General features: G+C 46.4%; 1 protein-coding gene and 1 long non-coding RNA gene across 4 annotated transcripts; both read right to left on the bottom strand.

Moving 5' to 3' along the window:
- Nucleotides 1-1398: 1398 nt before the first annotated feature.
- On the bottom strand, nucleotides 1399-25643 carry LOC125746310 (ubiquitin-conjugating enzyme E2 H-like). 2 transcript variants are annotated; one of them, XM_049020163.1, is made up of 7 exons: nucleotides 25416-25643; nucleotides 12997-13073; nucleotides 12349-12423; nucleotides 12001-12040; nucleotides 11081-11133; nucleotides 6806-6934; nucleotides 1399-4425 (listed from the first exon to the last, which is right to left on the bottom strand). In XM_049020163.1, the coding sequence occupies exons 1-7, from the start codon at nucleotides 25466-25468 to the stop codon at nucleotides 4301-4303; spliced, it is 552 nt and encodes a 183-aa protein (XP_048876120.1). In that variant the 5' UTR covers nucleotides 25469-25643; the 3' UTR covers nucleotides 1399-4300. The 2 variants fall into 2 exon arrangements, with proteins under 2 accessions (XP_048876120.1, XP_048876129.1); XM_049020172.1 differs by lacking the exons at nucleotides 12997-13073; nucleotides 25416-25643 and adding an exon at nucleotides 12699-12989.
- LOC125746315 (uncharacterized) lies at nucleotides 14494-18672 on the bottom strand. Of its 2 annotated transcripts, none has more exons than XR_007398939.1 (3): nucleotides 16726-18672; nucleotides 16480-16602; nucleotides 14494-16233 (listed from the first exon to the last, which is right to left on the bottom strand). It is a non-coding gene; the product is annotated as an uncharacterized LOC125746315 (long non-coding RNA). The 2 variants fall into 2 exon arrangements; XR_007398938.1 differs by having other exon boundaries at nucleotides 16480-16848; nucleotides 17095-18672.
- Nucleotides 25644-25974: the final 331 nt, after the last annotated feature.

Here is a 25974-nt window from a genome sequence, read left to right as displayed (position 1 = left end):
GACTGCCTGCCACGCTCTTACCCAATCAGAGGAGCTCTCTGGAGACTTCTGTTACATCACCGGAGGCCACAGCGCCAGGCCTGCCCACCTGATCATTGCACTGCGGATAAACTGGCTCTGAATATTTCATTGAGGAGTTCGGGTTTCTCTGCCCCTGGAGGGGGCTCCGCAGCCCACCCCCGTCACACTGTGCTATTGGTCCTAGCTGGCTTGTTCATGCCACAGCTTTTGGGCCTTAAACCCCATGGCCTAGAACCTGGGGGAGCATGTTACAGAAGGTGTACCCCCCCCCCCAGCCCTCAGATGACATGAATCATGATACCCATCTGATAGATAAAGAGCAAGATCACAGTGCTCCAGAGTGCTGGGAGGACAAACACCAGTATCTGGCTGCATGATGGGCTTGTATTTCACACTGACCAAAAACAGGGAAAACTATCTATGTATGTCCATGTTACAAGATTCCTGTGAGCTTCATGCTCTGTGTGAGGTACCACCGCAACAGGCATGCGAGCAAGACGGAGGTCAGTCCTGGCAGGGCGCAGCACAGGCTGCGATGCTGCGGCATTATCTGTCAAATAAAGACCCCAAAAACCCATCTTGAGGAAGAAAAATAAGAAATAAAAACACGACATAGTATGTAATAGTGACTCCGAAGGGGGAAAACCAGCCAAATGCAAAGATAGTGGGTGAAGGTCACAGACCCACAGCTCTGCCTTCTGTGACCTTGATATGACCTGTGAAACTATTCTGGACCAGGAAGTTTTGGTGGAACTGACTTATTCATTAATTTGCTTACTTACTGCATCCCATTCATATTCTGTGAATTAATGCCATGTAAATAGAAAAAAAAACACGTGCGATGTGGTTTGTTTTAACGAAAGAATTTGTCCTAGTGATTTTGTGTGCACCTAATGTAGAGGCTTGACAGGAAAGGTGGCACTGGAGCGCCCTCTATTGGACACATCGGAAAATGACAAGGGTGAAAAGCAACAGTTTCTGTTCTACTCTAGTAAGCTACACGTTATGCATAGTCAGGACTGGACTGACCAGCCAGCACAGGGCTTTTTCCCTGTGGGCCAATGGGTATGCAGGTCAGCAAAATTTGTCCTTGACAATTTGCCCCACACAAGCTGGCCAAATGTATTGTGGTGGGCCCAAGAATCCGGGGTTATTTTTAAATTCCAGTCCAGGCCTGTGCAGAGCCTGTACATTTACTAGCAATCAAGACAACTTATAGCTATAAAGCTCTATTATCCATCCGTACAATTTCAGAATATCTCACATTTAGATCCTCAAATCGATTCAAAATATTCATACTCAGCAATTTAAATGCCCCTTAGATGGTATGACAGGGTGAAGAACCCTTGATGTCCACAAAATACACAGTGTCAAAACTTGTACACATTTGTTTTTTTATTTAAAAAGTTCAGGTCTTATTTATGCACAACTATTTGAGGTTATAATGATATGGATGACAGGCATGTCAGCGTCACGCATGACCACTATATAATCACGATGAAAAATAACAAAGAAGGATAGAAGAGAAAACAGGGCAAAAAAGTTTGGAGAGTAAATTTGGAGAAGAGTTGGGGGGGGCAAACTAATATGGATGGCAGTGTCATTTGCAGTTTTCTTGTGCGTCGCCTTAGCTGTCAAACAGCTAACTCCATGGATAAAGGATCATCACTTCCGGAACCTCCACTCTGACCCTGCAGCAGCTTGGCTTCATTCTCAAAAAGGAGAAGAAATGAGTGATGAAGGTGGCAGTCAAGCTGCTGTCTGGTCCTGCTCCCGGACCCAATGCCCGCATCAAGCCCTCGGGCGCGGGCTGTGGCAGCTGCACTGGGAGGTGCTGCATGGGAACTCTTGGTGGATCGCCTGCTTCTTTCACAGGTAAACAATCATCCGTACACAGCAGAGCGAGTCCGCAGCCTCATTTTAGACTGTAATGTGCTCTGCATAGGAGCCAGAAGGTGCATTCTGTCAGATCTGACTGAGCACACTGGCATTGGGGAAATTCTGGATTGCATTCATCAATCCCAGTCTGAATCTGGAAATGGAACTGGAGTTAGAACTTAAATCTCCCTGAAATTCAAATTTAATTTCAATTCTGTTGCCCATAGTTCTTTTTCCCAATCCCAACTTCATGAACGCATTCCAGAATGGCCCAACCTTGAAGCACACAGAAAAGGAATCAGTTACACATTTAATTTCATTCATTCAGAGAGGTCACAAAAACTGCTCTTTTGAAATGGTAAATGGACTGCATTTATATAGCGCCTTTCTACTCCTACGAGTACTCAGAGCGCTTTATATTGTATGCCTCACATTCACCCATTCATACACACATTCATACACCAGTAGCGGAGGCTGCCATGCAAGGCGCCAACCTGCTCACCGGGAGCAATTTGGGGTTCAGTGTCTTACTCAAGGACACTTTGATGGGGTCAGGAGGAACCAAGGCTCGAACCTGCAACCCTCCAGTGGCCGAACGATAGAACTACCTCCTACACCACCATCTTCCCTGGAAGCTTAGGTCATGCAAGCTCTCAATTCCAGGGTATAAAAGGGGACAAGGTTAATGTGACATCGCTCTTGTTATTTTCTTGGGCAGAATGCAGGATAAATAGATAATAAACAGACAAGCTGACCTCAGGCTGTTATGTACTGTTATTATGTGCTGCCTTGTTTACCATGACAACAGCAGGGTGCTGTGGGGAAAAGAACAGCGAGGTGCTGACTATGAAACCTTCCTGAAGGCCCTTCCTGACGACAACATCCCATCTCAGCCCACCTCCAATTAATCCATTATGGGAAATACTCAACCCTATAAAGATATTAAAAACCCAGCAAAATACTTATTAGATTTTATAAAAGGTCACTCCCTTTATGTGGATGCAAGCTGAGCAGTGAAGGTGGACGTCTCCCCGCTCCTGCCCAGCAGCTTCAGAACCGGCAGCAGCTTCATCCAGCACTTCCAACCCTGCAGGATGCAGGCTGCATTACCCAGGACTCCATTTAAAAAGTCAACAAAAATTTGGAAGGAGAATAACAGACAAGATCTGCAATACAGCAAATCATGTCATTGGAATATCTTAATGAATTACATAACAGAATGATGCAAATTGAACTCATTAATCCTCTCCTCTATAGGAAGCTGCCTGAAACCAGTTACTTCTACAAAGAGGGAAAACCATACTGTACATGTTTTAAACTGAATTCACCACACATTTTCCTAAATAAGGAACTAACCCTACCATTATAGTTCAGCTCAAGAAAGCAAGCTGACAAAATCAACAAACCAAAATAGGGCTGCACAAGATCCCACGAAAAGACGGAACAAACCAAGCAAACATCTACATTATGGATGCAGCCCTATCCTTCAGACAGAAACCAAAAAGTGCTGTTCCCCATCTTCTTACAGCACATGGGCTCAACAAAGCCCAAGATAACTTACTTTCTGAATGGTGTAAAACTACAACAGGGTAATGAGACAAATAGAGGAGACTTTCCTATAATGGTCAATTAAACCAGGATCAAATAAATACCACTTGTTTTGTCTTGCTAGAATGCAAAACCAGGTAAAAAATGCCTTTTGAACACCGTTCTTCCTGCAAGACCTCAGCAATATCAGCATCGCCTTCAAGGGCTAGCCGAACTGGCAGGCTAAAAACAATGTTACACAGAACCTCCAACACCCTGACTGTGACCTTTCCCAGAATCCTGCTGTGTACAGGCAGCCATTTCTAAGGTGCTTATAGCGCTACCCGGGGGCCGGGTTATTACCACTTTAAATCCAACCCAAAAAGACAGGAAAAATTCTCACAATCCAAAAACGCTCTCAGAGAGGCATTTTCGGTGTGTAACATGATTTACTGACTGGAAGGAAATTTAATGCAATGAACACTGCATTTCTGGCTTGGCGTTTTAAGTCTTCAGTCACTCTCTTTAATAAGCACTGTCATGATGTTACAACCAGCAACAACATCTGTATTATTATTGTGACCACTGAGAAGAGAGGTGAATTCCAAGTGACCTTGGTCATATTGAATCACAGGTGAGAAAAGTGGGTGGTATCAGCATCAATCCAGTGACACTGTACACTGCTCAAGGTGGTTAAGGGGTGAGCAGGATGCAAAAGATGGACGTCTAGAGGGGGAGAAAGTAGAAATGAAAAACACCAACGCTACATCCGTAAAAATCCTTTTTAGTCATAAAAAAATGCCTTGTTTAAATATGAATATCAGTCTGCTCCTTGCGGCTGGGAAATCGGAGTCTGTTTAAGGATCTCCACACACTACAACTCCATATCCTGGGCTTCGTCCTCAGAGAAGTCTGACATGGAGCTCTCCGACGAGGAGTCCCCGGCCCGCTCCTCCTGCTCCTTCAGTGCCTCCTCTGTCGCATATTTCTGGATGTATTCTGCAGATGCCAAAAGGGAGGGGGGGGTCAGGAGAAGTACTAACCTTGACATAAAGGTATACTAACAACAGGATTATCATTAGATGGCCTGGACTGGCATGTAGTAATACACAGGCCTCTAGAGGGCAGACGGGCAGGCAGCAATATATGGGCCTCCGAAGGGTGAACAGCAATACACGGGCCTCCGGAGGGCAGGCAGCAATACACGGGCCTCCGGAGGGCGAGCAGCAATACACGGGCCTTCGGAGGGCGAGCAGCAATACACGGGCCTCCGGAGGGCAGGCAGCAATACACGGGCCTCCGGAGGGCGAGCAGCAATACACGGGCCTCCGGAGGGCAGGCAGCAATACACGGGCCTCCAGAGGGCGAGCAGCAATACACGGGCCTCCGGAGGGCAGGCAGCAATACACGGGCCTCCGGAGGGCGAGCAGCAATACACGGGCCTCCGGAGGGCAAGCAGCAATACACGGGCCTCCGGAGGGCGAGCAGCAATACACGGGCCTCCGAAGGGCGAGCAGCAAAACACGGGCCTCCGGAGGGCAGGCAGCAATATACGGGCCTCCGGAGGGCGAGCAGCAATACACGGGCCTCCGAAGGGCGAGCAGCAATACACGGGCCTCCGGAGGGCAAGCAGCAATACACGGGCCTCCGGAGGGCGAGCAGCAATACACGGGCCTCCGAAGGGCGAGCAGCAATACACGGGCCTCCGGAGAGCAGGTGGGCAGCAATACAAGGGCCTCCGGAGGATGGGCAGCAATTCATGGGCCTCCGGAGAGCAGGTGGGCGGCAATACACAGGCCTCCGGAGGGCAGGCAAGTAGGCAGCAATACACGGGCCTCCGGAGAGCAGGCGGACGGTAATACACGGGCCTCCGGAGGGCAGGTGGACGGTAATACACGGGCCTCCGGAGAGCAGGCAGGCGGTAATACACAGGCCTCCGGAGGGCAGGCAAGTAGGCAGCAATACACAGGCCTCCGGAGGGCAGGCAAGCAGGCAGCAATACACGGGCCTCCGGAGGGCAGGCAGCAATACACGGGCCTCCGAAGGGCGAGCAGCAATACACGGGCCTCTGTAGGGCGAGCAGCAATACACGTGCCTCCGAAGGACGAGCAGCAATACACGGGCCTCCGGAGAGCAGGTGGGCAGCAATACAAGGGCCTCCGGAGGATGGGCAGCAATTCATGGGCCTCCGGAGAGCAGGTGGGCGGCAATACACAGGCCTCCGGAGGGCAGGCAAGTAGGCAGCAATACACGGGCCTCCGGAGAGCAGGCGGACGGTAATACACGGGCCTCCGGAGGGCAGGTGGACGGTAATACACGGGCCTCCGGAGAGCAGGCAGGCGGTAATACACAGGCCTCCGGAGGGCAGGCAAGTAGGCAGCAATACACAGGCCTCCGGAGGGCAGGCAAGCAGGCAGCAATACACGGGCCTCCGGAGAGCAGGTGGGCAGCAATACAAGGGCCTCCGGAGGATGGGAAGCAATTCATGGGCCTCCGGAGAGCAGGTGGGCGGCAATACACAGGCCTCCGGAGAGCAGGCAAGTAGGCAGCAATACACGGGCCTCCGGAGAGCAGGCGGACGGTAATACACGGGCCTCCGGAGGGCAGGCAGCAATACAGGGGCCTCCGGAGAGCAGGCGGGCGGCAATACACAGGCCTCCGGAGGGCAGGCAAGTAGGCAGCAATACACGGGCCTCTGGAGGGCAGGCGGACGGTAATACACGGGCCTCCGGAGGGCAGGCGGACGGTAATACACGGGCCTCCGGAGAGCAGGCAAGCAGGCAGCAATACACGGGCCTCCGGAGGGCAGGCGGAAGGTAATACACGGGCCTCCGGAGAGCAGGCAGGCGGTAATACACGGGCCTCCGGAGGGCAGGCAAGTAGGCAGCAATACACGGGCCTCCGGAGGGCAGGCGGACAGTAATACACGGGCCTCCGGAGGGCAGGCAAGCAGGCAGCAATACACGGGCCTCTGGAGGGCAGGTAGCAATACAGGGGCCTCCGGAGGGCAGGCAGACGGTAATACACGGGCCTCCGGAGAGCAGGCAGGCGGTAATACACGGGCCTCCGGAGGGCAGGCGGACAGTAATACACGGGCCTCCGGAGGGCAGGCAAGCAGGCAGCAATACACGGGCCTCTGGAGGGCAGGCAGCAATACAGGGGCCTCCGGAGAGCAGGCGGACGATAAATACACGGGCCTCCGGAGGGCAGGCGGGAGGTAATACACGGGCCTCCGGAGGGCAGGCGGACAGTAATACACGGGCCTCCGGAGGGCAGGCGGACAGTAATACACGGGCCTCCGGAGGGCAGGCGGGCGGTAATACATGGGCCTCCAGAGGGTGAGTAGGCAGCAATACACTGGCTCCTAGAGGGTGCTCACCTCTGATTTTGTGCTTGTATTCATCCGGCCGGTGCAGGTACATGGCAGCCGCGTCCCCGTTCAGGGGATCGATGGGGTTGGGGTACGCCAACAACTGAGGCAAGAACGACTCAAATATATTGGTGAGATCTGAAAAACAAAATAAAAATTGCACATCCCACAGAAGACTCTGTCACAGGTACTGAAGCACCACATGTGGCCACTAGGTGCTATGCAGTCAATCACAAAAAACTATGCAGCCAAGGCAGGGGAACTCCAATCAGATTCAATGTAGAAAATTCTGTGAAACAAAAGGATTAATCTGTATGTAACTCATTTATTTAATTGTCGATTTCATTTTTGTATTAGCATATGGTTATTGATCAAAATTGAATGTATAAGAAATGCTTTGATTAAACCTTTTTTCATGAGCCTTGAGTATTTGGTGCAAAGTAATCGTGTACATGAATCACTGGAATGCACGGGCAAATTAGTGTTGATCACTCCTGTGTACAAACAGCTATACAAAGTGAACATTGATAAATCTCATGCAGTCTAAATGTGATTGCGCGTCTGCAGCAATACTAATTAATGTGAAGGAATACCCTCAATGAACCATATATGGATGTGTAAGTTCCACATAACACACAGAATAAGAGAACATTGTGCGAAATTTAAACTAGTGAAGAGAGATGTACCTTTATATTCTTATTGTAGTTCGTAATGTATTTTCCACCATGTGCTCGTATTGTTATTTCGCTATTAAGAAAAAAAGGAGAAGAAATAAACCTGAAGGGGGAAAAATGAACTTCAGCGAGAATGAAGTGGAAGTTCTGGACGTAATAAACAAGGTCTGTTTGGTAACTTGACCAGTGGTCTGGCAAAGAGAGCGAAGGACCCAACATGGGGACAGGTGACACATGCAGGCAATGCGGTGTCACCTATAATGACAACGGCGGCAGCGGAGAGTAAGAAGTGGCCCGATCTGAAAATGGCCACTGAGAAAAGGATCGTAGTCGTAGTTCGTGTCACAGGGCTCGGCCCGAACACCACCTCAGTGTTTTTAATACGTTTTTTTAGTGATTGTCATTGTGGACACACCACAGCACACAATGCACAACAACGAAATGTGACAATGTGACATAGCAGGGGGCAGCTAATTCAGCCCGGGGAGCAGCGCTTGGGGGCGCTACCTTGCTGGTCGGGGATTCGAACCTGCAATCTTTCAATTACAAGGGTGCTTCCCTAACCATTAAGCCACCACTGTCACTTCCGCATGATGACACAGCTGTCACCATAGGTACAACATGCCTGACAGGAATCGTTCCAGAAGGGGACATAGAGTCTCAGCTCCATCACCCACAGAGGAGGTCGGGCTAATGGAAATAGGTAAGCTCTTTTGGTTCCATTTCACTGGCTGCAGCAGGTTATGTGTCACAGTAAATCAACAAGTGAATATGATCGATAATGAATTGTGCCAGATATGTCAGTTATTTTGTACAGGTGCTGGTAATATGAGTAGAATATCTTGAAAAAGTTGATTTATTTCACTAATTCCATTCAAGAGGTGAAACTTGTATAATGTACACATTCATTCCACACAGACTGACATATTTCAAGTGTTTATTTCTTTTAATTTTGAGGATTATAACTGGGAGCGGCATGGTGGTGCAGTGGTTAGCACTGTTGCCTCACACCTCTGGGACCCGGGTTCGAGTCTCCGCCTGGGTCACATGTGTGTGGAGTTTGCATGTTCTCCCCATGCCGTCGTAGGGTTTCCTCCGGGTACTCCGGTTTCCCCCCACAGTACTGAGGCTAATTGGAGTTGCTAAATTGCCCGTAGGTGTGCATGTGAGAGTGAATGGTGTGTGAGTGTGCCCTGCGATGGGCTGGCCCCCCATCCTGGGTTGTTCCCTGCCTCATGCCCATTGCTTCCGGGACAGGCTCTGGACCCCCCATGACCCAGTAGGATAAGCGGTTTGGAAAATGGATGGATGGATTATAACTGACAACTAATGAAAACCCCAATTCAATATCTCAGAAAAAATATTGTGAAAAGGTTCAGTATTGAAGACACCTGGTGCCACACTCTAATCAGCTAATTAACTCAAAACACCTGCAAAGGCCTTTAAATGGCCTCTCAGTCTAGTTCTGTCGGCTACACAATCATGGGGAAGACTGCTGGTTTGACAGTTGTCCAAAAGACGACCATTGACACCTTACACAAGGAGGGCAAGACACAAAAGGTCATTGCAAAAGAGGCTGGCTGTTCACAGAGCTCTGTGTCCAAGCACATTAATAGAGAGGCGAAGGGAAGGAAAAGATGTGGTAGAAAAAAGTGTACAAGCAATAGGGATGACCGCACCCTGGAGAGAACTGTGAAACAAAAGCCATTCAAAAATGTGGGGGAGATTCACAAAGAGTGGACTGCAGCTGGAGTCAGTGCTTCAAGAACCACTACGCACAGACGTATGCAAGACATGGGTCTCGGCTGTCCCATTCCTTGTGTCAAGTCACTCTTGAATAACAGACAGCGTCAGTAGTGTCTCGCCTGGGCTAAAGACAAAAAGGACTGGACTGCTGCTGAGTGGTCCGAAGTTATGTTCTCTGGTGAAAGTAAACTTTGCATTACCTTTGGACATCAGGGTCCCAGAGTCTGGAGGAAGAGAGGAGAGGCACAGAATCCACGTTGCTTGAGGTCAAGTGTAAAGTTTCCATAGTCAGTGATGGTTTGGGGTGCCATGTCATCTGCTGGTGTTGGTCCACTGTGTTTTCTGAGGTCCAAGGTCAACGCAGCTGTATACCAGGACGTTTTAGAGAACTTCATGCTTCCCACTGCTGACCAACTTTATGGAGATGCAGATTTCATGTTCCAACAGGACTTGGCACCTGCACACAGTGCCAAAGCTACCAGTACCTGGTTTAAGGACCATGGTATCCCTGTTCTTAATTGGCCAGCAAACTCGCCTGACCTTAACCCCATTGAAAGTCTATGGGTTATTGTGAAGAGGAAGATACGATATGCCAGACCCAACAATGCAGAAGAGCTGAAGGCCACTATCAGAGCAACCTGGGCTCTCGTAAGACCTGAGCAGTGCCACAGACTGATCGACTCCATGCCGCGCTGCATTGCTGCAGTAATTCAGGCAAAAGGAGCCCCAGCTAAGTACTGAGTGCTGTACATGCTCATACTTTTCATGTTCATACTTCTTAGTTGGCCAAGATTTCTAAAAATCCTTTCTTTGTATTGGTCTTAAGTAATATTCTAATTTTCTGAGATACTGAATTGGGATTTTCATTAGTTGTCAGTTATAATCATCAAAATTAAAAGAAATAAACACTGGAAATATGTCAGTCTGTGTGGAATGAATGTATACATTATACAAGTTTCACCTCTTGAATGAAATTAGTGAAATAAATCAACTTTTTCAAGATATTCTAATTATATAACCAGCACATGTATATATTTAGTGACAGTGATATATTATTTCTTTAGGTTTCGACCTCTTATGACTTTGAAAAAGATTCCTTGTCATTAGCATGACCTGCCTGCACATACTTTGTAACTAGATCAAGGTCTATCAAGGTTGATAATTAAGTGCTAGTCTGTGCGTATCCCGTGTGCCAATCGGTCTGCTGCAGGACACCTCTCTAGCACTAAGGGTGTGTGCGTACGCATGGGTGGGAGTGCTCGTAGATATACGATATATTCTACACACAGAAAGAAACTGAATACCATTCTATGTGTAAAAATGTGCATACGCATAAAACTTTGCACGGACGGTTGATAAACGAAACCCCAGAATTATGGTCGTCGTCTTAGACTTAAAACTGTACCAAAAGAAACTGAATCACTGCAACAGGCCAAGATACAACCCAAGGCATGACCCCCCCAAGCGACGCTGAAACCATGCAGACGGTTTGATGGCAGACACCGGCACAGCATTCAGAGTGTAAGCTCAGAGCTGACTCTTCACATGCAGAAGCAGAACTGTGGGCTCCATCTCTGTCATTTGAGGAATTACCCCATAAACGAAAAGACTAACCACATGCTCCGTTCAGGGCTGTCCAGAACCTCTCTGTTCTGCTGCCACCCACATCTCCACCCACAAGCAAGGGGCAGCCCAGCCCGTTCCAGGGCTCTAAGCAAAGTTAGATTAACCTAGTTGTCATTTATCATCTTCCTTCCCGTTCCAACAGGCTGATCAGATGGGGGATCCCAGCAGGCCGATCGCATACAGCACCCACCCCCACATTTCACATGGCAAGCCCCCTCCCATCGCCAAATGGACTCACCGTACAAGGCCGTCCATGTCTGGTTGATGACATCCAGGCAAACCGTTCCTGACCTGCGGGAGAAACATTCGGGGTAAAGATGGGGGCCGAAGCTGGTTGCCCCTGGCTTGAGCTGATCCCATGTCAGGTCTGTGCAGCGTGCCGCTAATTCCTCCAGCTTTCACTGGCTACTGATCACTGATCTGAGTCACCTGCCACAATGCAGTCCCAGATGCGCTGTCCATAATCCTGTCAGTGTGCGGGAAACCACATGCACTGACTTAGAGAAACACTGAGCAATATGCTCTGGACCCAACCAGATGCAGAAAGCAGCAGTATGACCCGCTTTCGGTCAAAGCGAGGCCTCTGTTCCCACACACTGTCCTGCGTGGGAAGGAACAGCTGGGGGTCTCACTGACAAGCTGGGCAGGCTGGGTCAGTGGGGTCAGTGAGGTCAGTGGGGTCAGTCAGGTCAGTGGGGTCAGTCAGGTCAGAGGTTAGTGGGGTCAGAGAGGTCAGTGGGGTCAGTCAGATCAGTGGGGTCAGTCAGGTCAGTGGGGTCAGTCAGGTCAGAGGGGTCAGAGAGGTCAGTGGGGTCAGTCAGGTCAGTGGGGTCAGTCAGGTCAGTGGGGTCAGTCAGGTCAGAGAGGTCAGTGGGGTCAGTCAGGTCAGTGGGGTCAGTCAGGTCAGAGGGGTCAGTCAGGTCAGAGGGGTCAGTCAGGTCAGTGAGGTCAGTGGGGTCAGTGGGGTCAGTCGGGTCAGAGGTCAGTCAGGTCAGTGAGGTCAGTGGGGTCAGTCAGGTCAGAGGTCAGTCAGGTCAGTGAGGTCAGTGGGGTCAGTCAGGTCAGTGGGGTCAGTCAGGTCAGTGAGCTTAGGGATCTGATGCATCCACAGCTGCACATGGCACAACTTGCACATGAATAAAATTAATTATAACTTACGCATCATCGATGTTGGGGTGAAAAATTTTATTCATGAACCCTGTTGGAGAGGCAAGACACTTAATTAGAATATCTTCTATGACGTGCGGGAAAAAGAAAATCAGTTTGTCCTGAGTGCTAAAACTGCTAGACAGCCATTCTTACACCTTTCTCTTAAAAATCAACCTTAAAAGACAGATGCTTTCAATTATTCAAGGAAGGCTTGGATCTGCATGTTGCTGTACAATTATGAAACATATACACATACATCTCCACACTCACAAACTAAACAAGAAAACGACCAGAAACTGAATTTGCAGAGGAGAACAGTGAATTCTGTTGGAAAGGCATTTAGACACAGCTCAGTACCTATAGAGGGGGACTTGAATGGATATTTCTCTGGTAGATCTACTCGCACCTTCCACACACCACCTTCATATGGTGCTAGAGCAGAGGGAAAGAAAAAAACCTGTTAGGAGCGAACAGAGCAGCTGAACGACTGGCGCTTCCCAGTGTCAGGTGACACAGCAGGGTGTGGGGACAGGTGGAAGCTGGATGCTTCCAGAAGGGACAGGCACATCGGAGAGCACAAGCACCACCAGCTACGAAGCATTGCTGTGTCTCTCGAAAATATTTCGGCATGACTTGGCAAAATTAAACAAAGAAAAAAATAATTCAGTCACAGAGTGATCTGGGTGATTTTGCAGGTTATTGGTTACCGGTTACAGGTGTTTTTGTTTGTCTGGGTAAACTCCAGTCGCACTGGTACGTCATCCACAGTCTCATAACGGTCATTAGGAAAACGGCTTCCTTCCACAGTAGCTACAAATAGACGGTGCTTGACTGAGTCACAGGGAAATGCCCGCTTCCTCGAGCAGAAGGCCCACCACACACAGCTCACAGCAACATTCAGCGAGCGTACGCCCTTTTTTTGGGTTTCGTCCCATTTCCTCAGCATACACCACCAAAGTGTTAAAACAGGTAGGCTGGGTTAGGAGTAGAAATGACGACTCTTACTTCCCTGTGGTCCGTAAAACTTCACGAGGAATTCGTTGAGTCCACTGAGGATCGTCACTTCGTGTTTGCTTTCAATGCTGAGTGGAAGTAAAGAAGTTAAGGTCTTAACTGAAGGAGGACAGTTAGGTCCTGAGGACGGGGCATTATGGTCTAGCTGGACTTTTGTCTGGTCCCGTTTGACCAATCACTTCCAAATCAGAGCATATATGGAGACCAGAGAGATATATGGAGAGCCATAGAATTCATTTTCATATCTTATTTTTAAATCCTTCACCCATATTTATCATTGTCCAGGAACTGAAACATATCTGACTGAGCATGACATGGATGACATTTGTGTCACGCTATGCGGTTTGGATTTAACACAGACAATAATTTCACTAATCTCATCACTTCCCGTTCCAATGCACAGTTACCATTGACACACAGCACGCTGCCTTCCATCTACAAAACCAAACAAGTAGTGCTTGGCACAGTGGTTCTAGTCTGGAAGAAAGCTGGACTTCACCCAAGACCCTGAAGCTCTGCATTTGGGACTGAACCACATCTGTTTGCCTGGCATAGGAGACTGCCAGGAAGTGCATGTCAGTACTGCTGAGACCGTAAGCTAGCTAAGGGCTATTTCAGTCGAGGACCACAGAGGGTTAACAGCAGGGTGAGAGTCACAGCTCAGCCCAGGAAGCACATGGCTCAGTCCTTTTGCTCCTTCAGTACAGAAGCACATGGCAGCTCTTCTCACCTGAGGTGAAACCAAGCTGCCCAAAGGCTACATTTCAATCAAACAGCTTGGATTGAGGAGCTAGACAACTATGTTATACATCCATATGGCAGCTCTTAAGCAAGGCACTTGGCAGAGGAAATGGGCCCCATTTATTTAGCGTACATGCATGTCGGGCAGCAAGACATGGCTGCCTACAGGCATCTGGTAAGTAAATAAAGGATTTAAAAAAAGGGGGTGAATCACTCACACCATAATGTGCACCATGTGTGATCACAGCCTGTCGACACACAACCTGGCAAAGAGTTAGGAGGGCTTCTCTGCTTAGGACATCCAGAGGGCCTGAATGCTGACACGTCACGTCCTAACAAACTACACGCTCTGCTGCTGAGAATATGCAGAGCAGACGATGCACAGAGGAGCAGAGAGCCAGGAAAGCAAACCTTCGCCAGGATGACCTCAGATAAGGACGAGGTCCAAGAGCGACAGTTCATCACCTCCATCATGCCCACTGTGTTTGCATTTGCCGCCTTGTCACTTCTTTTCGATGGTGGGCAAAGCCAAAAGAAGGAAAATGCAATAAACTCAGACATTTTGACTTTGAGCTTACAGATGAGAAAGGCAGTCCGGTATAAACCATACGGATCTCCAGTGTCACTTGGGACCACTCAGCTGATCCGACTCATTACCTGCAGATAACTCATTACCTGCAGATAACTCATTACCTGCAGATAACTCATTACCTGCAGATAACTCATTACCTGCAGATAACTCATTACCTGTCCAAAAGGGTTAAAGCAGAATCCCCTCCGTCCACGAAGTGACACGCCTGACTGCAGCCGCAGTGTGTTATATGGGAAAAAGCCGTAAAAAAGGAAACGTTTATAGGAATTTAATTATAGGACAGAAGATTTTATCAACACATGCATCACTTGTCCAGCATTTTCCGCAACAGACTCTATACCATGTGCTTTTGTTCTGAAAGAGCAAAGGGACTGAGCCAGGCTCCAGTATATGGCAGCAAGACATTATGGGAAATCTTATACATTACACTACCGCACCCACAGTGGTCCACAGTCACGTCTCATGCATGGAGCTATCAGGACCGACACTCTGTAAGCTGTGTTGCATTCACCTGTCTGTGTGTGCCATACAATAGCCACAAGCGTATTAGGACAGAAAAATGACAGGGAGTGAGACCAGGGCTGGGGAATAGCTGGGCTAAACCTTCAGCCTCACACCTTATGTTTGTACCGTCTTATGTTTGGACTTTATATGGTCTTTACACATTCTACTCTTCAAGTTAATATATAAAATATTTCTTTTAGCATTGTCCACAAGACCACACTAAATGTATGATGTTGACAACACACATACGCAAACACAGAGACACACACTGAGAACTTTTCTGTTTATAGCATCTAATAGTTCAGCATTACACATTCTATAACATGCTGGGCACACTTTAAGATGACATTTTATTTAATTCTTTTGTGACACATTTATAATGCATATGCATAAATAATTTCCCTTTTAGCACAAACTTTTACAACTTAGTGATAAATTTACACAGATTGTTACCTTTTACTTCACTTGTTCCATGTTTTATATTCAGCACATCAGACAAAACAACAAACCTCTTTGTTGAAATTTTTACACGTTGGGTATCAGTGGTCATGATTCAAAGCTGAAATGCTGTCTTGTTACAATATGATAACAACACAAGAGACACGATACAGCAACACACACTAATGCATCACAGACTGAGCCCTTTGCCCTTGATGGGAAAGGTATTAGCCTGGGTATGTCTCAGTACTCAAAGACTTTACTTGACGTGTACATATGTACCATGTTGACGTGGTATAAAAAAAGAATGTCAGCAGCGGTCTTCAAACCAACGCACCAAGCGTTCTAATTTCAACATGGTGAAACCAAAATACATGCAAATAACTTTATTAGTCTGGAATGTGCACTTTAATCACATCTGGATTGTTGGTGTAAAATGTTTAACTGAGAACCAGAGGGATAAATCAAGTAAAAATGTGTATTTGTCCCAAACATTATTGAGGGCACTGCACATACACTGAATTTCTTGAATGATAAATGTTTTCAAAAGTCATGGGCATGCAAACATGACTACGCCTCTTTAAATTCAGCCTTAAGTGACAAGTGACGTATTCCCCACTCAGCTCTGCATAAATGAGCAGGCCGGCCTGCCATGTCATCCAGGGGCTCCATGGAGACAGGTCATTCCCGCCATAATTCCACTCCACCTCTTCCACACATTACAGAAGCACACACTCCCCACTCGGCTCTGCAGTAATGAGCAGGCCGGCCTGCCATGTCATCCAGGGGCTCCATGGAGACAGGTCATTCCCGCCTCAATTCCACTCCACCTCTTCCACACATTACAGAAGCACACACTCCCCACTCGGCTCTGCAGTAATGAGCAGGCCGGCCTGCCATGTCATCCAGGGGCTCCATGGAGACAGGTCATTCCCGCCTTAATTCCACTCCACCTCTTCCACACATTACAGAAGCACACACTCCCCACTCGACTCTGCAGTAATGAGCAGGCCGGCCTGCCATGTCATCCAGGGGCTCCATGGAGACAGGTCATTCCCGCCATAATTCCACTCCACCTCTTCCACACATTACAGAAGCACACACTCCCCACTCGGCTCTGCAGTAATGAGCAGGCCGGCCTGCCATGTCATCCAGGGGCTCCATGGAGACAAGTCATTCCCGCCTCAATTCCACTCCACCTCTTCCACACATTACAGAAGCACACACTCCCCACTCGGCTCTGCAGTAATGAGCAGGCCGGCCTGCCATGTCATCCAGGGGCTCCATGGAGACAGGTCATTCCCGCCTTAATTCCACTCCACCTCTTCCACACATTACAGAAGCACACACTCCCCACTCGACTCTGCAGTAATGAGCAGGCCGGCCTGCCATGTCATCCAGGGGCTCCATGGAGACAGGTCATTCCCGCCATAATTCCACTCCACCTCTTCCACACATTACAGAAGCACACACTCCCCACTCGGCTCTGCAGTAATGAGCAGGCCGGCCTGCCATGTCATCCAGGGGCTCCATGGAGACAGGTCATTCCCGCCTCAATTCCACTCCACCTCTTCCACACATTACAGAAGCACACACTCCCCACTCGGCTCTGCAGTAATGAGCAGGCCGGCCTGCCATGTCATCCAGGGGCTCCATGGAGACAGGTCATTCCCGCCATAATTCCACTCCACCTCTTCCACACATTACAGAAGTACACACTCCCCACTCAGCTCTGCATAAATGAGCAGGGCGGCCTGCCATGTCATCCAGGGGCTCCATGGAGACAGGTCATTCCCGCCTTAATTCCACTCCACCTCTTCCATGCATTACCTAGCCCTAACCCTAACCAGTATGGGTTTGGTGGGAGCAAAATTCTGAACTCTCCTATACAAAATCCACCATCAGAATGTTCAAAATGGTTTGATTTATTCATCCTGGGAATCCCAAAGGGATTCCCGTCTTGGCTTCCCCCACCACTCCAGGACCTGCCCCATGAAGGGAGGTCTTTGTGCCATAAGTAGCGCCATACATTTGCACTTTCATCTGCTCTGGAGCTAATTACACCCCCTATCTGCAGGTCGAGTCTATGCAGGCTTCACTGGAGTCAGTTGCATTTATCTTAGATCACCGTTTCATTCAGAGGTAGAGGCAGGCATAGGACCTGGGTTAGCAAAGCTAGCCAACAGATTTCTTTTTGTGGAAAAAACTTGTTTTGTAGCAAATTTGACTATTTAGTACCTGGGCTGAAAGCTAGAGTCTGCATGAAGGAATAACAGGATTTCAGTGCCCTGTGATGGACTGGCGCCCTGCCCAGGGTTTACCTCAACCCCGTGCCCTGTGATGGACTGGCACCCTGCCCAGGGTGTACCCCATCCCCGTGCCCTGTGATGGACTGGCACCCTGCCCAGGGTGTACCCCATCCCCATGCCCTGTGATGGACTGGCACCCTGCCGAGGGTGTACCCCAGCCTTGTGCCCTGTGATGGACTGGCACCCTGCCCAGGCTGTACCCCAACCCCGTGCCCTGTGATGGACTGGCACCCTGCCCAGGGTGTACCCCAACCCCGTGCCCTGTGATGGACTGGCACCCTGCCCAGGCTGTAACCCAGCCCCGTGCCCTGTGATGGACTGGCACCCTGTCCAGGCTGTACCCCAGCCCCGTGCCCTGTGATGGACTGGCACCCTGCCCAGGGTGTACCCCAGCCCCGTGATGGACTGACCCATGATTTGACTGAGATAAAGTCAGAGCTCATGCCAGTAAGTAAACAAATGACGTCAAGTGTCAGGTTAGGCTGGTGACAATGGGGAGACTGGGCCATGAATGGCATGAACCAGCAAACCAGGCCTGTGTTGCTGCTGGTTATGAAGAACACATTATGCCCCAAACACAACAAAGACCCTGTTTCATATTCAGAAATTCATTTAAGTTTTAGGCTTGGGAATTTAAACTCCCCCCCCCCACAAACCCATCTTGTATTGTACCTAAGCATAATTCAAAGTAATACATTAAGAATGTATCGGTGTGTCTGTTGTATCATTGTTAACATGCTGACTCTCCCTGCCGGCCCCTGGAGGATGGGATCCCCCTTTGAGTCTGGTCCCTCCCAAGGTGTTTCTTCCTTCTTGGGAGTTTTTCCTTGCCACTGTCGCCTTTGGCTTACTCACTGGGGGCTTTGGGTGGGGATGCTGTAAAGCGATTTGAGACGATGTAATGTTATGATAATGCACTATACAAAAATAAATTTGTTGTTGTTTGTTGTTAAACCTGCTATATGCACCCATAAGTGCTCCAGGAACCAATAAAGAATACCTGCCTACATATGCCGGAAACTTAAGAAGAATTCAAAAGATTTTTAAATTACTTCTGTTCCAAGATGGAAACCGCAAAGCATCTGAATTCTGAATTATACATTAAGCAAACACAGGCTGTCTGGTTCCTAGTTGGGGGGGGGGGGGTGTTTTCCATGCATAAGAGAGAACATTTTTTATAATATTTTAGGGACAGTTCAGTATGGACGGTCACATGCCGCTCTCGTTTTCGGGAGATGCATCTTAAACACAGTGTATGAAAACGACACAAAGTTCCCATGAAAGTCAATCATTATGACATCAACGTTGAAAATGCGTCTACATCAATATTTTAAATCGACGCATCATTTAAAAAAAATATTTAAATAAAATTACTTTTTATTAAAATCTATCTAAATCTAAAATCTTATCTAAAATGTTTCCGTTCATAAGAAATGTTTTCCTTCAATATCATTACGAAATTATGGGAGTAGTTCAAATTAACAAAAAACAAAAAGGTGGGCTGTACACTGTGCGAAGCTCGATGTCATACCACAGCGGCACGAGCGTTATGCACGAGCGTTATGCACGAGCGTTATGCACGAGCGTTATGCACGAGCGTTATGCACGAGCGTTATGCACGAGCACCTGAAGAGAAATCACGCAAGTGCTGTTCTGGATGATGGACTGCCATAGTAGGCAAAATTACTTTAAGCGTATAATTCGTATAATGTCGAAAAACTGGTGTTCCTTATCTAAAGTGCTTCAATTACATACAGTTTGTTGTCAACATAAAATCAACTTAAACTGTCAGTTTGATTTTCTGGAGGAAAATTAATTGTTTAGATTAGAATAAATCAACCAATCGGTAAAACAGTCGATAAATTAATCCATAGTAAAACAGTCGTTAGTGGCAGCCCTACTGCTACTACATTAAGCATCCCACACATGAGTAAGTTGCTGCACACCGGTGATTAAGTTGCTGTTCAAATTAGCATCAATGACATCCGTTTTCCAGAGCTGGCAGAGTTGTCAAGAAATCAATATCAGGGTCACACATCAGATCTAGAGATCAACCACGTCAACAGCAGCTGAAGAGGAGTTTTTCCTGTTTGCTTGCAAACTAAGAGATGAGCAGTGTTCCTTCCAGCTCTGAGTATAAAGAGAGTATATGTGAGGATCGCACATCAATGTGAAGTGGTCCAGCACAGACTAACATTCATAATCAGCTCCAGTTCCAGAGGGGACTACAAGAAAACAGCCGCGGCAGGCAGACAAAAAGACAGCATTCAACCAGAGGCAGCACTGCTCTGGAGAGAAGCTTACCTTGAAATATAATGCAATCCCAATGGACAAAGCGTGCCCTGAATAGGAGTTCTCCACCTCAGGGGAGGGCAGCCAGGGAGAGCGTAAAACCTCATTCACAAAGTCCAGGACGGGCCACTCTACCACCAGCGTGACTAGGGGTGTGACGACTCAACTGGTTTTGATATTGAAGATGTAACTACCGTAATTTCCGGACTATTAAGCGCACCTAAATGTGGCATGTTTTAGTGAAGGATTTCTCCCCACTTGTCATCCAAGCCTCCCACTGAACACAGAGCGCCACCTTAAATGGACGATTTACACTGATGTCGAGTGGCTTCAAATACTTTGTTATGCCCCCAGGAATGACAGCTGGAATTGAGTTTGTCCTCTTGATGGCTTCTTTCACAGAATCTGTTATGTGGGCCCTCATGCTGTCCAAAACGAGCTATGCCTTCTTCCTGTGGAAAAAATCCTCCCGGTCGCTTGCTGTAACACACCGTCAGCCATTCAATCATTAGGCTTTCCGTTATCCATCCTTTCTTGTTGACTTTCACAACAATTTCTCTCAGGAGTTTTTCTTTTGGCATCGTCGTGCGTTTGAAAATCACCATCGGTGGAAGCTTTTCTCCCGATGCCATACAGCTTAGAACACAGGTGAAGTGCGGTTTTTCATGCCCAGTTGTTTTCAGCGTGACGAATGAGTCGCCTTTCCTGTTGACAGTCCGAGTGAGAGGCAGGTGAAACGTCAGAGGAACCTCATCCATATTTATGATGTCATGCGGACCGATGGAATGCTCCGCTATCTTTGCATGAGTGAATTTGCGGAAGTTTGAAACTTTTTCCTCATAGTCGGGAGGGAGCTGCTGACACAGAGTCGTCCGTGCCCTGATGGACAGGCTTTTACGTCTCATAAATCTGAGACACCATGATGGTCCCCCTCTAAAATCCTCAAACTTCAGTGCTGTGATGATTGTTTTGGCTTTCAGTCGGATCTGCATAGTAGAAACACCTCGGCCCTCTGCTTTCTGTGCATTGACCCAGTCTTCAAGCTCGTTTTCAAGTTCGGGCCATCTGCTTTTCTTCCCTCTGAAAGCTTTTGTTGTCTTTTTGCACTGAGTCAGTTCCTCACGCTGCTGTTTCCAACGTCTTATCATCGACTCATTAAGGCCAAGCTCCCGAGCAGCAGCTCTATGTCCTTTTCCAGCAGCCAGATCGATCGCCTTCAACTTGAAAACTGCATCATATGCATTTCTCCGTGTCTTTCCCATGATAAGGGTGTGTACATGACAAAATGACAACCATAATCAGAATGATTCAGGGAGAGCGTGCTCGATTTAACGTAAAGAGTTTCATTGGTTTACCTCTTCGGCAATTTCATTGGTCTAATGTTACGGGGCTCAGTTTTTTGGCGGCATGAAGCTGGTAAAATCGGGGAAAACCCGGGAAAAATCCATAAATTAGCCGCTTCGTTGTTAAAGCCACGAGGTTCAAAGCGTGGGAAAAAAGTAGCGGCTTATAGTCCAGAAATTACGGTACATTGATACATGGACACCTGGATCAATCTATGTCCCACAAATCGGTTTAAAGCCCACCATCAAATTTAAAATCTAAAGTTTAGAAGAAATTTGGTTTTGATAAGAAGGAATGAAAATTGAACAAAAGTCTGACCATTTCACCTGGTGAGATGGCACTTTTAAAAGATGGAAATTTGTACACTAATATTTTCTATAGCTAATGCTTACAGTTTGCTGCTGTATCCTGTTTTCAGTTAAATGTTGCTCTTGTTACTGTAGTGCTACTGTTGTGTTATTATTACTGCAATTATTTAACATCAATAGGATGCTGATTGCCAAGGCTCAAGTTTCATCAAAAGTTTGGAGCGATATTACATTAGGGGTAAGACGTATTTCTTACAGTCAGTGCATGAGCCTTGAGAGCCCTGCCTGCCACATTCACTGGATCTTGCTCGTACACGTCCTCCTTTTCTACACTCCATCCGTGTGTGTATCCATTTGATAACGCGCTTGCAGCGGGATCATAATACAACTTATTTTGGACTTTACCCAAAAACAACATATACTATTTTCTGATTGGTTGGTAGATGGCTATTAACTCTATATAACTCCACTCCATATGCCTGTGCATCGTCCATTAATCCTATATAACGAGGCACCTTGGTGGGTGTTATCATTACCTCTCAAGGTGAGAAACACAAGGAGTGGCGTGTGAGCATGTGAACTAGTTGAAATGCGTCTCATGGTCATTGTGAGAGACTTGACAGTCCAGCTCATTGCTCTCCCATCTGAGTAGACTGACAGAACTTTTTATAGTTTCAGTGTTAGATGCCCAAAGTCATGAATTGCAATGTACCGAAGCTAAGACTGCTATGCTTTTTGTTTATGTTTATTGTATCGTAGCCCATGTACCACGAAATGTATGGGAAGAGGGAGGGATGGACACCCCTAATGGTAACACACGGCATGAGCAACAAACCACAGGCATGTCACCAATTCAGCCAAACACCCATATAAAGAGTCAAATCAAGTCTTAAACAGGCAAAGAGCACAATGACCATCTGACTAGTAGAACAGGAGGAATACAGGCAGGTGCTTATAGGGGTATGTCCCAAAACTCCTGAATAAGTGCAAATTGTCAACAGAAAATCACAGAACATTTCACCCACTTCCTTGTATCATTTCTAAAATTTCTGTTATTCTACGTCAAATATAGGAGAATTAGAAACCATGTCAATCACCTGTCTACTGTATGCCATATAAGCGCGGATTTTATGTCGAGTCACTATGAAGAAAAGAATCAGCCAAGCAATTGTGAAGCAAACATGAATGGAAAATGAACAGCATTAAATCAACACAAAGCTTTTGCAACAGGCCATGGAATCCATGGAATTAAAAGACTTTCAAATGATGGGTTATGAGGCTTTTAGAAATAAACACAAAGGAATATGGCAAACAACATAATTACATCATTTTAAGTGCATAAAAATATGGAATATAAGATATCCTTCTCAGGTCTGAAGGGGGCTTAAAACTAAAACTTACTGAAATTACAAAGTTACATTATAAATTCTGCAATCACTGAATGCTAAAATAGTACAATCTTTGTAATAACTCCTAATTATATTTATAGCCCCTCTTAAAAACTCAACAATTTGTGTCTAAATGTCCATTAACAGTGCACTGTCAGAAGAATGTAAGAGAATCAGTATACCTTTTCTTCCATAAATTCATTTTCCTCCAGAACTTGTTCAGTCAGAGATTTGGTGATCTGGAGCTGATCACAGAGATCATACACAGCAGGCAAAAATCCTGTGATTCATTCCCAGTCCTCCCAGTCAGCCGCTCAACAAAAAAGATCACTCAAATACCCAACAAATCAATTCGCTTAAACATGCCTTTGTTGATATATGTTTTGCATTAACACACAAAGCGAATTCAGAACACCATGAGTAAATTGCATAATTTAAGTTATATTTATAATAACTACAGGGCAAAAATATGGTAACCTCATATGAACCTTCAAAATAACACCATTCCATATGATACTAAAGGCAGTGGAATCCAATTCTAGTATAAACTACATAACTACCTGTTGATCCTGACTGGTCTCTCTGCATTTTCTATGATTCCCTCACTTTTCAATTCGATTCAACGCGTGACGACTCATTTTATCAGCTGTTCGCTTAGCCCCGCCTTCTGCCTGCTTCCGGGTAGTAACCGAGCAGCCAATCGGGGCTGCAGCTCGCCTCGGAAAAGGAGCGAAACAGCAAACAGTTCACGAAAACTCCAGCGACTTCACGGTTGTGTTCGCTGCCTGAACTTAAAGTGTGTAACACGTTTACACGCCAGTGACAAACTGAGTGTGAATCGACGAAAACCCTGGGAAACGCGACATGACGTGACTCAGTGTCGATGTTCCTTCAAACAAAAAGCACACAGTAAATAAGTGCTTGCGCTCTTAAGTCATTTTACCACGTAATGGAAATACTAGCAGATCACAGTGACAGGAAGAAAAAATCATCTAGTAGATAGTTTTACTGGTATTCCGCGTTTTAAAGTAATAATTTTAAAGTACTTTAACCAAAGCAAATGGGGGGTCAAACATGATAGAAAGCTGCACACCTTTACAGAAATACAACAATATCACCCACTTTATTTGCACAGTCCTACATTATACAATCGCAAAAGTACGGAACATGCCTAAACTTGGTAAACTTACATTACCACAACTCTGTTTCGGACCTTAAACCGGATGTTAATCAACTATACGTTTACATACACGAAACTTAAAGGTGATAACGGCGTTAATTTTGCTGGTAAAACAGGAAGTCTTTTGTATCTAGTTAAGCGGAGGAACCAGACACTCGTGAACCGAATTTTTTAATTTCAATAAAATATATTCAGCTAGCTACCAAATCAGAAAAGGATAATATTAAAAACAATATACCACACATTAACATCTAAACGACAAATCAGATGTGATATGCTTTTCTAATTCCCATTTCGGATTACTTGTGAGTGGAAAAGTTGCAATTGTGTACTTAGACCACCTGACTCATTCACCTATATTTTAATTTGATGATAAATAATATCGTTTCATATATCCTACATAGATGGCATATATGTTTCGTGAATATTAACAGCGTAAAAAACAAAAAGCCTTCTCAGAGTTACACCTAAAACTGCCTACGCTAATCACAGTACTATAGATTAAATTCATACAGAAAACGTTGATTTCTTTGACAACATAAGTTACATAAAGTTGTTTTAAATGTGGCAGTTAAGGCTAATTTATTAACTAGCTGCATGGAAGACTACCCTCGTTGGGTTGCCATATTAAAATTACCGAGAAAGTCAACGAAGACACCGAACTATCAAAATTTTATTAATATTGTTAGATTCATTTTACATTACCACCATCTATTCAGAACTATCTAAAACAATCTTTAACCTGTATGAAAATACTGCAGTGGTTCCAAATATAGCCACCGAGCACTGTAGCTAGCTGAAGGTTGCAAATCGTTGAAAATCTGTCTAGCTGCATTTTAAGCAAGTAGCTAAAAATAGCCGGCTAACCAGTTAACTAGCCGCATTATATGCGCAAAGCTGGTGTTTGAAACGATCAGACCGAGCCACATAGGCAACACCAAGCAGTACAAGGGACTGGTGGTGTAAAACACCTATTTTTTACTGTACAAACAAAAGCATTCGAGATGTAGCACATTCACAACACCGCCACGTCCTAGCAAGATCAGTAAATCAGAGGAAAATAAAATATTTATATATAAAAAAACGCCGGGAATGCACAAAATTAGGTTGTCTCACTTTTTGTTGTCAGGAAAATCTCAACATCAATAACGCTGGCTTTAGAACTGCTCATACCCTACAGTTCAAAATATTAATACACGCCGGTTGTAGATGTTAGGGCTGTTCGGTTTAAATAGTTGTCATTATATTTCTAGTGTAAGACGAGATGATGCTTTCTTATGTTCCTTAATTGTTGTTTATGTTGAGAAAGGATACAGTTTTACCACATCGGTGTCCATTCGCCTCTTAGCAGGACTTGGAGACGACATTTTTATATTCCCGTGTAGAACTACAGTCTTCTCTTCTGGTCAGTTAGACGTTCGCCTAATCTATACTATTTGTTATTTTTCATTTGACTGAGAAAACTGCGGAGTCTGTGAAAGCCTTCCACGTCCCCCCACTTTTTCTCCGCTGCAATTTTCGCTCTCTCGCTTTACAGCTCGGAACCCCCGCCCCCCCTACCTCTCCACGCCCCCCACCTCTCTCCGCCTCTCCACGCCCCCCCACCTCTCTCCACCTCTGTGTCCTGCGGCTGCCAGTGACGTTAAACTGAGGCGTCAAATTTAAGGACAATACATTTGACGTTAGAATAAATTGCAATTGTAGTTGTCGCTGCCAATCATCTGTACAAAAAGGAGCCGAAGATTTATGTTTTACGTATTCTTATTGTGGTAAAAATACACGAACACAGGTTATTACAACAGAGCCCACTAAGTAAATTAAACAATTATTTGTCATCGTGGTTTAGGGATACCATCTAATTCATGTCAGGAAG

Source organism: Brienomyrus brachyistius, chromosome 1 (genome assembly GCF_023856365.1).
Source record: "Brienomyrus brachyistius isolate T26 chromosome 1, BBRACH_0.4, whole genome shotgun sequence".
Classification (NCBI taxonomy): Eukaryota; Metazoa; Chordata; class Actinopteri; order Osteoglossiformes; family Mormyridae; genus Brienomyrus; species Brienomyrus brachyistius.
Note: the sequence above shows the minus strand (reverse complement) of the source record. Positions and strands in the feature narration are given on the sequence as shown.

Bases quoted from the DNA above. Each gene is read 5' to 3' on its own strand.
- LOC125746310 (XM_049020163.1), bottom strand. From the start codon at position 25,468: ATGTCGTCTCCAAGTCCTGCTAAGAGGCGAATGGACACCGATGTGGTA. The intron at 12,041-12,348 runs GTACTGAGCTGT...CCTCTCCAACAG, and splicing joins ATTCAAGTCCCCCTCTATAG to GGTTCATGAATAAAATTTTT. The intron at 11,134-12,000 runs GTAAGTTATAAT...TTTCTCCCGCAG, and splicing joins CACCCCAACATCGATGATGC to GTCAGGAACGGTTTGCCTGG.